This window comes from Choristoneura fumiferana, chromosome 22 (assembly GCF_025370935.1).
Source record: "Choristoneura fumiferana chromosome 22, NRCan_CFum_1, whole genome shotgun sequence".
In the NCBI taxonomy this organism is placed as follows: domain Eukaryota; kingdom Metazoa; phylum Arthropoda; class Insecta; order Lepidoptera; family Tortricidae; genus Choristoneura; species Choristoneura fumiferana.
This window is the reverse complement of record NC_133493.1, coordinates 14043750-14056572: the sequence shown is the minus strand read 5'-3', so window position 1 is coordinate 14056572 and position 12823 is coordinate 14043750. Positions and strand designations below refer to the sequence as shown.

The 12823-nt window shown below is 36.6% G+C and overlaps 1 protein-coding gene and 1 non-coding gene across 2 annotated transcripts; both read left to right on the top strand.

The window, feature by feature from the left end:
• Positions 1-1086: 1086 nt before the first annotated feature.
• TRNAS-CGA (transfer RNA serine (anticodon CGA)) lies at positions 1087-1168 on the top strand. The gene has a single exon. It is a non-coding gene; the product is annotated as a tRNA-Ser (tRNA).
• Positions 1169-7602: 6434 nt separating this feature from the next.
• Positions 7603-12416, top strand: LOC141440231 (glucose dehydrogenase [FAD, quinone]-like). The gene is made up of 3 exons (XM_074104690.1): positions 7603-7808; positions 8965-9226; positions 12255-12416. Exons 2-3 carry the CDS (start codon positions 8972-8974, stop codon positions 12414-12416), a joined length of 417 nt encoding a protein of 138 aa, XP_073960791.1. The 5' UTR covers positions 7603-7808; positions 8965-8971.
• Positions 12417-12823: the final 407 nt, after the last annotated feature.

The window sequence follows — 12823 nt, the reverse complement described above, 5'->3', positions numbered from 1 at the left end:
GTGCGCGAACAACGGGACTAAGCAACACTGTGGTTGCTAGATATTTTTATGGTACGGTTTTAAAGTGTTTTAAATATGATTTTAATCTAAACTTTGTTTTAACGCCCGTAATAACAGACTCTGAAAGCCACACTTAAAAACCTCACGCAACAGTGCGCCATCTAGTGAGACAAAAAACGATAGCCCTCATTAGCTTAAGTAAAATTCAGTAAGCTAGTTGAGATAGCAAGATAAATACGTTCTTTTCCTAAAGTTAGTACTTAAAATTAATAAATTAAATTATACAAGCTAACCAAAATTCATTTATTCACTTAACTCCACATGCCACCTTTAATCTGTCCAACCCAGTGTTATTGGTCCAGCAGCGAGACTATTTTCTTGCAAAACACGACTTAAAAACTTTAGGTATATACCTACTTATCATCTGTAGGTACTCTGTGTCTGTAGGTATGCCTATTGTCCATCGTCTCACAAAACCTCAAACATTCTCAGCAAACAGCTACACATTTCCACGGAAAAAGGTAATCGCGGTCTAAATACATTCTGTAACAAATATAATTATTTTTATATTTTGTAGCTCTTTGTTATAGCAATTAAAATTTAATTTGAAATAAAATTATAATAGGTAATCCTGCGCCTATCATAGTTAATTGAGCACAGAGTACTTACATGCACAGAGTACATGCAATAGTGAATTGTGTTATTATAAAAATATTTTTTGAAATCGATTTTTATTGGGAATTCTGTGGAAAAAAATAAACCCAATTGATAACCTCCTTTTTACGTTCAGTTAATAACAACACACACGCGTTATATTATTGACTTTAATTTTATTGAGGTAATTATTTAGGTTAGGTACATTAAATATACATATATCATACCTACTTAATACTTACTTATTTTTATGAACGATATTTTTTTTTTCTATGAAACTTCCTCATTTTTTGAAGTCGGTTAAAATGGCCCCTCCATACACGGAGTATCACCATGTATCACACAACTTTTTTTTTTTAAGAAAACATGCAATAAGATCTGTTATGAAATGACTTTTAGTAACTAAGTGTCTAATTCAGACTACTTGGTATGGCAGTCGTGGCCGAGTGGTTAAGGCGTCTGACTCGAAATCAGATTCCCTCTGGGAGCGTAGGTTCGAATCCTACCGGCTGCGGAATTTTTTGCACGTATGAGGTACATATACTTTTAAGTCTCACACCACACCTGGTGAATTATTGACTTTTATTTTATCATCACATCATCCGTCAGATGAGTTAGCATTATTCCGGGTACTTGTAACTGATAAGGGGATGTTTGGACAAACTAAAGGAATACGTGACGTTCCCCGCCGGTCACGCCAAATATACACGTCCACGTCTCTGCACTAGCTGATTAGTTGTCAAACTTTTCACTAGATGGCGCGACTAACATCAATTACGCTACTACCCGCTGGATGGCAATTATATACATTTTATTCTCCAAAGTCTTTATAAACCTGTGTTTTTTGTACTGCTTACTATGTGTTGGTGTTCAATAAATACCTTTAATTATTGTATTGTAATATCCAGTTCAATACAAGATCTATTCTTTAACACCGTAATCTTTCTAAACCAGCATCATATAAAAAAAGAGTTGATTGTGTGTACAGTCACCAGCATTAATATCTGCCACAGCGGAGCGTGCAAATTTTTTCTGACACGTCCTTCTGCCCCTAGAAATAGAGTCGTATCAGATATTTATGCACGCTTGTTGTGTCAGATATTGGTGCTGGTGACTGTACCTATGAGGTACCTATTTATTTGGTTTGTCATTCATAAGGGCTTGTTATAGTTTAAACTGAATATTAAATATAAGTAGGTACACTAAAAAAAAGGATACCTGAACTTATTAGGCTACCTGCCGACAAAATTTACTTTTTAATTAGTAACCAAAATTATGCTAATATTGCAAAACTTATTTTGTAAAACATCATTCATGGCTTGGCTGTAATTGCTATCTCGGGCTTCAAAACGCGTTTCGGGATTTCGTTGGACACGGAGCTGGGGTTTCTGAGCTATTGGAACGTGCCGCAAGAGTTACCTGACCAGTGGCGTAGCTACCGGAGGGCTAGACGGGGCAGTGCCCCGGGGCCCCCAAGCTCAGGGGGCCCCTCGAACTATAAATTGAACTAGTGAAAATTTCTCCCACATTCGGAATATTTGGGATACGGAACAAACGATTTTAAATAGTTTAGTTGGGGCCCTAGCTTATTTTTTGCCCCAGGGCCTTTGGTTACCCAGCTACGCCACTGTACCTGACGATGGCTCGTCGCGTCAAACTGCTGTCAAGAAAAATTTCATATCTTGCAGCAAGGCCGCTGCCGATCAAGACTCGAGTGACGATGACGGCGATGTGGCTACCACTTCTCGAGTTGACTACGGATTTGTCGTGTAATAATTTTCTTGTATTCAAACGCCTAAGCCTTAAGTTTGCCTTTGTACATCTTACGAGTATTATCCTGTGTTCTGTTATTTTCATGTGTTTTTATGTACAATAATGAGTTTTACAATACAATATAATACAAACTTCGATACGTGTGTGGAAATTTTGCAATTTCTTTGTTCACAGGCGTTATGCAGCGGCAATATTTTTTCGAATTCCGTAGATTCATTTCCAATGTGCTCGATAGTCGTGTGAGGCACGAAATCTGTGAATGTTTTGTTACTGTTAGCAAAACTTTTTTAGACACAACAACTAACAACTGGTAGCATGGTGTACGGTTGTGTCACTCTGAAGATGAGCTCTGGTTGAGTTCGAAACGCGTCAGTGTAGTGTGGTGGTGGTGATAGATGGGTTTGTGTGATTTGTGTGTGTTCTTACAGTGTGGAGGTGGAGGAACTGCATGAACACGCATATTTTGCATAAGCTTAGCTATCGTAGGGTCGCGGGTGAGCAAGGAAATTATTTTAGTTCATTAAGTATGTTTATCCGTTGCCTAGTGGGCAAAAAAATAGAAAGTTTTTTATAGTATAATATATTGTATACCAATAGCATATTTTTATGTATATGGACAAGCTTAACGCCCTCAGGAAGCAAAAAAAATAGGTACATAAACACTGTTGTGACAGATGGCGCCTGGGTCGTGACATTACTTAATGTGTAACGTGTGTTGCTGTTTTGTTCTTTCGTGACTACTAAATCAGATAAGCGGAAAATCGGTATACCTTAAAAGGCAATTTAAAAAATTACATGCATTGTATAACAATATAACTTAGCATAATAACAAAATCCACAGAGTAATTCAAATGAAATTTAATGTCACAACCACGCATTATATATGTCACGACCATGTACTCAAAAAGTCCACGGCGGTGACATTTTTTTCATACCATGGTCGTGATAATTTGAAACGTATTCGGTATAGCCTAAAAAACAACCATGGTTTTACAAATCTCAATCAGTAATCAGTAATCTACTCATTAATTGATTGATTGTACTCGTCATGTTTACTAACAATATGGATATATAATCTAAATAAAAAAATATTATTATTATTATTAAATCTTAAGTAATTATCTTAAACTACACCACATTACCTACATAATTATGTTTTAAATAATAATGTGACACTAGTACTTACGTTCAAAACTCGTACACGGCGTTGACGCGTTAAGGTTGTCCTTTTTTAGGGTTCCGTAGTCAAAATTGCAAAAACGGAACCCTTATAGTTTCGCCATGTCTGTCTGTCTGTCCGTCCGCGGCTTTGCTCAGGGACTAGCTGTAACTTTGTAAGAATATATAATATGTAAACTATGCCGACTAAATGGTACAATAAAAAAATTCAAACATTTTTTTTTACATTAAGTAAGTACCTCCCATAGACGTAAAGTGGGGGTAATTTTTTTTTCTCATCCAACCTTGTAGTGTGGGGTATCGTTGGGTTAAAATGCAAATTTTCATTTAAATCTAAACCGGTGGGTGGAAAATTTGAAAAGTCAAAGTCAAAGTCAAAGTCAAAATATCTTTATTCAATTTAGGCTATAACAAGCACTTATGAATGTCAAAAAATTCAGGATGGTAGTAAGTATATCAAACTTAAAAGGAAAACTATAACGGTTAAGTTTTCTTGAGAATTATTAGTAGTTTAAGAGTAAATAGCAGCCTAAGGTATAAAATATACCTAAACTTGGAATATTCCGCACAAAATACAAAATCCTTGGAAAAATATTACTTCATTTTTTCGTAATGGCTACGGAAAGCTATTTCGGGCGTGTCCGACACACTCTTGGCCAGATTTTATTTCAACATTTTTTGCGAGATACATTCAGCCATTAGCAAATCTGACAAGAAGAGAAAGAAGACCGTGTTGCTGTTCTAAAAAAATTTAAAAAGGCTTGCCAACATCAATGCTGCTTTTGTACCGAGTACCGTAATTTTGTAGTATCGCAAATAGTCGTGACCCAAAAAAAAACTACTCACAAACTTTATGTTGCTCAAAATCACAAATAGTCATTATTATTTATATATTTTTAAATTCATTTTATAGAACAAAGGTTAGTCTTGCATAATTGCTGTAATTTTTTGCAAAATAACATAACGTTTCTTGGGAAAAAAACATTTTATTTCAAATTCCGCCAATCGCACACTACACGGTCCGTGACATTTTGGACTTGAATGTTTTTTGAAAATCTTTTTAATTTTTGCAAGTCAAAAATTATATTCAAAAATAATACTAGATGTAATTTGCTAAGTGAATTAATACCTATACAGTTCACTAATTTTCTTAAAAATATACTCAATTCTTACAACTCACACAAAAAAAAGTAAGAATATAAGAAATGCCTAGTATTCATAGTACAAGCTTTGGTTAGTTTGCGACTAGGTCAATTAGTGTCAAATGTCCCATGATATTTATTTATTTTTAAATAAAACAAATATGTCAAATTAAATAGAATAACAAATTAATCAAACCACAAATAATCAAAAGAAACCAAACAATGTCAAAGAAAATTTAAAATTATTATTTATAATCTATATAATACAATAATAATTTATTAAAACAGTTATACAATAAAAAAAAATAAAAAAAGTGTATTTTTTATTTTATTTAAATAAATACTAGTGATGCAACGAATATCCGGCCAGTATCCGGCCTATCCGGCCACTATTTTACTATTCGGCCGAATACCAGATAGTTGCGTACTATACCGGATATACCGGATGGTAAAAAACTTATAGTTATGATTAAAAACTGGTATTTATTTGTGAGTTTATCAATTATTGACATTAGTTTATTATACTTTGGGGCTGTTTCACCACCCATTGATTAATTTTAACTGACGGATAAATGTGATACCGTCTCGCGTCTATTCAAACAAAAAAAACAAACAAACTCTCAAGATAAATCCTAAAATCCTATAAGCCCGAGTGGTAATGTTTTCCACGTGTTCGTTGAACATCAATTTACTATCAAGGTAGACTCCTAAATCCTTTACAACATATTTTCTTTTTAATAACTCACCGTTTATATAATAATCGTAAACTTTTTTATCTCTTTTCCGTGTAAAGGTGATAACATGACACTTGGCTACAATCAAGTTCATGTTTGAAGGGTCCACGGAAAGAGCATGTCTAGTCACTTTTTTTTGAAAATGAGATTTGAATGCCAAAATGTAAAGCAAGTAATAAACTATAACTTAAATCTACTGTTGCAACTGTATTATTATATTAACTTGACTTTTTTACTTTTAAAAAACCTATACACGGAAATAACGTTTCCTTATTTCTGTCCATTGTAAAGGTTGCCTGGAAGAGATCGCTCTGAAGCGATAAGGCCGCCTATTGCTTACCTTAGGAAATCTCTATGTATATACTTGTGTTCTCTGTACTGTTTACTGTATTGGTGTGCAATAAAGAGCTATTGTATTGTATTGTAGTGTATAACGTGCGTTGTGTATTAGGTACATGGAAAAAACATGTTATGTTACAAAACAAAACAATACATTAAGAAAACTTTTCTTTTATTATATCACATTACAAAATGAGAACGAATGAATAGTAGGTATTAATTCCGAGCTCAACTTATGAGACTTCGGATCGGAGTCTTTGCATTATTTCATACAGGTACTTAGGTATATAAAGTAATGAAGTTATTAGCTAATTTCAACTATTTTTTTTCATAATACTATCCTTATTGACTTAATATTTAGTAAGGTTGCATTATATGAAAGAAAGAAAGAAAGAAAGGTGGGGTTTATTTTGACTCCTAACCTAAAACTAAGACTAGAACTAGCACTAAAACATATGCATATATATACAACTCGGTAGGAACAACTTTGAAACAGAGCCTAGGCGAATACAGTTGGGCCGGGCTGCTTTCGGCACACTTCGACGAAAGTCAACCAGTGCGTCCTACCAGTTTTAACTTACGGAGCCAAAACGTACATCTTGACTGCGGGGCTAATCCACAAATTCAAGGTCGCTCAGCGAGCTATGGAGAAACCAATGCTAGGGGTTTCTTTGAAGGATAAAATCCAAAATTACATGATCCGACAAAGAATGAAAGTCACCGATGTTATTAAAAAAATTAGTTCGCTGAATTGGCATTCGGCTGGCCGCGTCTGTCGCAGGACCGATAAACGGTGGAGTAGACGATTTGTCGAATGGAGACCATGGACGGGATAGCGTAGGTAGGGCGTCCTGAGACACGGTGGACGGACGACCTTAAGATGGTCGCTGGCGGCGGATGGATGCAAGGAGCTGAAGGCAGTGTTATCGCGCGCCTTTGAAGAGGCCTATGTCCAGCAGTGGCCTGCTGTAGACTGATGATAATAATAATAATAATAAATGTATGTATGTATGTATCAATAGTACCTTGACTTGGCTCACGAGGTGACTGCTATGTGGGATGTTGACTCGACGATCATTGTCCCGATAGTCGTTTCGGCAAACGGTCTAATAGCGAAGAGTCTCGACCAACATCTCAAGAGACTCTCGCTAGATGGCTGGATCAAGGGCCAGATACAGAAGGCGGTACTTCTGGACACGGCACGCATCGTCCGGAGGTTCCTCACTCTGCGGCCCTGACCACTGGTAGCTTGGGCCCTACCCCGTTACCGGCGGCAAACTAGGTTAGGTTTTTATAATATTTTTATTTTGTATGTACTTTTCTGTATTTTACTTCTTATAACTATTATAAAAACCTAATCCTAAGAATAAAAAATAAATAAAGAGAATAATAATAATAAAATTTATTCAAATTCATTTCGGTACAAAATAACAAAATACAATATTTCACTTAAAATCTATGTAACACGCCTGCCTGAACTAGGATAATTCCTGTGTCTCAGGCTAAACGAGCTAACATTTACATACTAAAATAATCAACAAGGAAAAATTAACAAAGTACGGTGTAATATAATAGGTAGTATTTACGTAGAAATTAGACAAAATCAAAATAACAAAATTGTAATATATTTACTTATAAGATATTATCAGGTCAAACATAAATACTGTGCGTCAGTGGATTTTTACTGGGTTAGAGTGTTGGTTCATAGATTGCTGATTAAGACATCATGTCTATTACATTTGACCTAGAAATTGTGCGATTGATAGTAAGTGTTAGTTAGTTTTGTTGCACATTTTTTTGTATAATATATCACTTAAAACGTATTAGTGAAAAGATTATTATCTACAGAGCGAATAAAAACAGATGCTACTTGTTTCACGGTCGGTTAGTTATCAATATATATGTAAGCAGGTACATATACTGTTCAGTGCTATTTATTGCGTGCGCGCAACCTCCAGCCTGAAGACTTCAGGCCTCTCCAAGTTAGGTATGGAAACTTTATAATTTTTTGTCAATAATTTATAATTTAAGTTTGTATTTTGAGACTAAATAAGTATAACGCTAATAATAATAATAATGTAATCTGTGAATGAAATAATATAAAAGTACCTAAAGAGTCCTCCAAACGTTACGATTTTCGGACTAAGTATTTTTATTAGGTTAATGTAACATGGTGTTTTAGGGGTAATTTATTTCTATGTTTTTTTAATTGCTCTTAGCAAGGAAAAAGTGAAGGTATATTTTCACTTAGGTCATATTTTAATGTGTAAGGACCTACTTGGTTTCATAACTGTTCGACAATTCAGATTTCTCGTAAGTAAATAATTTTTTCACACCTCTCCTTCAGAAAAGTAACTTTTCCTCCCTGACGAGAGTGCAACTTCCCTGTTCAAGGCTTTTCTAAGTGTTTTATTGCAAATGCAATTTTTTTAAGTTGATAATTGGAAAGCCACGTCATTTTCTATGCTAGTTGTTCTTTAATAATATTTAGAATATATTTTTTTCAAGTTTCTTAATTCTCGGTGTGAAAAGTTCTATGAGCGACTCGGGAGCAAAATTATTTTCATCTTGGGCCTTAACACTTAAATCCTTAATTACGCTCAGGATTCTATTGTAGAATCCTTCGCTACATTCTGGATTCAATGTACGCCCTCGCCGTAAATACACCATTTTGCTCCCTTGTGACACAAATAACTATAGTATTATATTATATCCTTATTTTTTCCGCGCAAGATCGAGCCAAATGGAAAACTCTTCTACGAGCCCTATGTCCCTAGTGAGGGATAACAAGAACACATCATCAACATCCTTATTTTTTTATATTTATTAGACTCCCTTTAATAAATAAGATCGAGTGGTGTTTTTATAAAACAATCGGCTATTTAAGTCCAAGGATTCGGAGTGGTCGTTGATGAGTCAATCAATCAGGTTTTAAGCAGTCGTGGTGCTCAAAACACCCTCTTATTACCTTGGCGGTAGAGTCGTGTGTAGACAGATCATTCTGAGCACCGTAACCGCTCATCCACTTCTGATGCTGACTGTAATAGCAGATTATTTTACGCCTGGTCTAATAAAGAAAAATAAATACATGTATTCACAATCATAACACAACAATATAATAAAAAAAAACGCTCCAATGCTAGATTCACAATGATTTGGGAACCACCGAACATAGCGGAGACGTGCCCAGCGCACACGCAGCTCACTGCTTGCTCGTCCTTCGCCTACGTGTTCCTGAACCTGGTGGTCCAGCTGTACGGGGACTCCAAAGACCGGAGGATCCAGGAGAAGCTGCAGATCCAGGATCACGTCGTGAACGGGGAGGTGTACGACTTCATCGTAGTGGGTGCTGGGGCCTCTGGCTGCGTGGTGGCAAATAGGCTCAGTGCTGTCGAGAAATGGAAGGTAAATGCTTTTGCGAACACTTTTAACGTCATCAGCAAACGAAAGACGGCTACTGCTGAACATTAAGGTGCTGAGAAAGTTGTCTACAAAATTTTTCGCCTAATTTCAGTTTGTCTAACAACTTTTACGTGTGTAGTCAACTTATCAGTTTGCTGTACATATAACCTACATAATATATCATGGCCACAGAACAAGATTAGAATATGTTTACCAGGTGATCAACCAACTTATGGAGGGCCAGGAGAATATTAGAGCGTTTTGATCACTCGACTAAGCGTCATTACATTACCGTCTCAGTTTATTAACAGCCGAAGGATAAGTATGAGTATGAATATGTGTGGTTTAACTAACACCACAGAATAAATAATAGTACAAGCCACCAATTGCTATTCCAGCTGAGACCGAGACTAATATAAAGCTCTTCTCAAAAATGGTGAGGGAAAAAAAACTAAAGTAGAAAAAACTTTTTCTCAAAATATATTATGACATTTATTTTTATTCTACTAAAATGCTTATGCTTTCCCGCCTATTTTCAATAAAAAAAACTGCAGGTACCACCACAAGCTGTTTCAAACCGAATAAAAAAGTCCGGATTTCTAACAAAATAATTGATACCGGTCATATTTGACCATTTGACCACCAGATGGCCTAGTGGTTAGAAAACCTGACTACGAAGCTTGACGTCCCGCCGCGGGTTCGATTCCCGTGTCAGGGGCAGATTTTTGTATGAAAAATACGAATGTTTGTTCTCGGGTCTTGGGTGTTTAATATGTATTTAAGTATGTATCTATATCTATATCTATATAATTATATTTATTCGTTGCTCAGCACCCATAACACAAGCTTCGCTAAGCTTACTTTGGGACTAGGTCAATTGGTGTGAATTGACCCCTGATATTTATTTATTTGAGTTAGCTATATACGACTTGTGCCAACATTTCCATGGTCCTTTTAACTTTTTAACAAGTTTGCCACTCGACAATAATGGAATTTGTATGCGACATTATTATCAAGCTAGCGAGCCTGCATTCTTTTTTATCTATGCACTTCCCCTTCTGATATGTGAAGAATTATTTTAGCTTTTACGGACATTTTTGAGAACCTTTTTAACAATTTTGAACATGAAGCTACCGTGCGACTCACTCATATTAAATGATATTGTAACGGATAACTCACGCCTTAAACCGAGTTTAGCTCGACATGTTTCGGGTCATTTGTAGCCCTTCTTCTCAGGAGCATGCGACTCGGCGGCTGCCGCAACACGCACACTACGCGCCACCGCTCTGCTCGCGCGACTTTCTTTTTAACACGCTGGAATTCGCATCGTTATTGTGTTTAGGTTCCTAAATATTTAAACCTTCTTCTTTTAATAAAAGGGTCTCGTACCTTTGCTGAACCGATACCCTACTATTTTATAACTCTCCTGGTCTCGGTTGCTTCAGCCGCAGCGCCAGCTTTGCTTGTTGTACCCTGGAGGTATAGACATGGGTCAGAGACATTTCAGTCGTCAGCCTTTCAGCCATCGTGCAATGCCGTTAAGTTCTAAAATTGCCAGCAAGTTGACCTAGAATCCAAACAACTTAATCGTTTCCTTTAATTATTCAGCCAGATAAGGAGGTTACGTTTTCCTTTCGTAATTTAACAAATTGAGCGCAATGTTTTTAACATTTTGCTAATCTAACGCGTTTATTGAACCACAGGAAGTTCGTATCAGTTCTTAATTAACACCTTTATAAATAGAATAGGAACAACATTTCGGGTGTATACAGGGTAGAATGTAAGGCTGCGGGCAGGACACCAGCGGGCAACGGAGCGGCGAGCGTGTTCTCTGTTCATTGAGCGGCCAGAATCCTTACCGCCATAGTAAAATAGGAGAAGTATATAAACTCCGACGCTTAGGGTTGCCGACGTCTATTTTAGATTAATTATCTACAGGCAATATTGATACGAAAGTTAACTTAAAATTGTCTAATGTCTGTGTTTAGAGAAACAATAAGATTCTCTGCCGCTATATTATTATTATTATACTAAATTTAAAAATATTATTTATAAATTCGCCGGAGTGGCGATGGCGACTGTGTACATATTACTCATGTTTACTTACACATAATGCTATAACTATATTGTTCATAGGTAGGTAGGGATCTATTATTTTTTCTTCTTGTGTCCTTGCACGAAACTATTACAATACACATACTTCTAATATACAACTATACCTAGTACAAAAAAATACGTAAGTACGAGTACACGAACGTCTCGCGAAGCGAACGCAAGACGAGCGAGCTAAAATCAAAACGTATGGCACCGACGGCAACGCAGCCTTGACTACAGAAAACTTAATCCTCCTTACATTATCAGGCTGCGTGCGTACCAGCGCCAACCGGCGCGCACACATTTAAGCCGCGCAATTTACTTTCGTTCGTAGTGAACTTACTTCTCCTATTTTACTATGTTACCACACAGTGGCCACTTAGCCCTATACTACGAAGTGCAAAATTCCAACTTCATATATTGCCGTCTCGCTGACGCTTATATTATTTAAAACGAGAGTGAGAGGGATGCGACAGTACAGACAGCATTAATATCTGCCACAGCGGAGCGCGCAAAAATATCTGACACGTCAATTGAAAATACAAACTGAAATATAGATGCACAGAAAAACCAGAAAAATAAGACCAGCACTGGGAATCGAACCCAGGTCCTCGGCGTTCCGTGCCGCGTGCTATACCGCTACACCACTGCTGGTCTTATTTTTCTGGTTTTTCTGTGCATCTATATTTCAGTTTGTATTTTCAATTTAGGTTTTACAGGATGACCGTAAATCTAAAAATTTGGAATTGAAATAAAAATACAAAAAGATTCCAAAAAACCGATCTTAATCTGACACGTCCTTCCGGCTCTAGAAATAGAGTCGTATCAGATATTTATGCACGCTTGTTGTGTCAGGTATTGGTGCTGGTGACTGTACGCTATGAGCTTCGAATTTAGGCTGGGGTGATAAGTTGATAACTTACAAATTCCTTTGCAGGTTCTATTATTGGAGGCAGGGCCCGAAGAGCCTGATGTGACGTTGGTCCCCGCGCTGTCGGTCACTCTGCTGAATTCCAACGTGGACTGGCAGTACAAGACCATGCCCAGCCATGACACTTGTCTGGCTTACCAGGACCAACGGTGCCAATGGCCTAGGTAATTGTCCGTCGTCATCTAAGAGATGCACTCTTGTAGAACTGATTGCTACTTATTTCTCGTCAGGCTTATTATTAGCACTGCTAATAGATTTCGTGCGGCAATAGCGAGTTTGTGTGTTACTTAATTTTTTACTTGCCCGAATTTCATTTGCCCGAAATTCACTTGCCATACCAACGTTTGCCGTAAAATATATAGAACCGTGCTGTTTTCAAGATTTATTTTTAATGTCATCATATATAATGCAGTAGGTTAGGTTAGGTTAGTTTAATATCAACTCTGAAGAAATTACTATTTCAGAAATAAATTACTTTGTGGCAAATGAAAATTCTAGAAAACGATACATTATATGAAATTCGGGCTAACGATAGAGAACCCAAAAACAAATCTACTTTTCAAAACTAAAACAAA

Excerpts from the sequence above, each read along its gene's own strand:
- LOC141440231 (XM_074104690.1), top strand. The coding sequence starts at position 8,972 with ATGATTTGGGAACCACCGAACATAGCGGAGACGTGCCCAGCGCACACG. Across the intron at positions 9,227-12,254 it reads GTGCTGTCGAGAAATGGAAG|GTTCTATTATTGGAGGCAGG; the intron begins GTAAATGCTTTT and ends ATTCCTTTGCAG.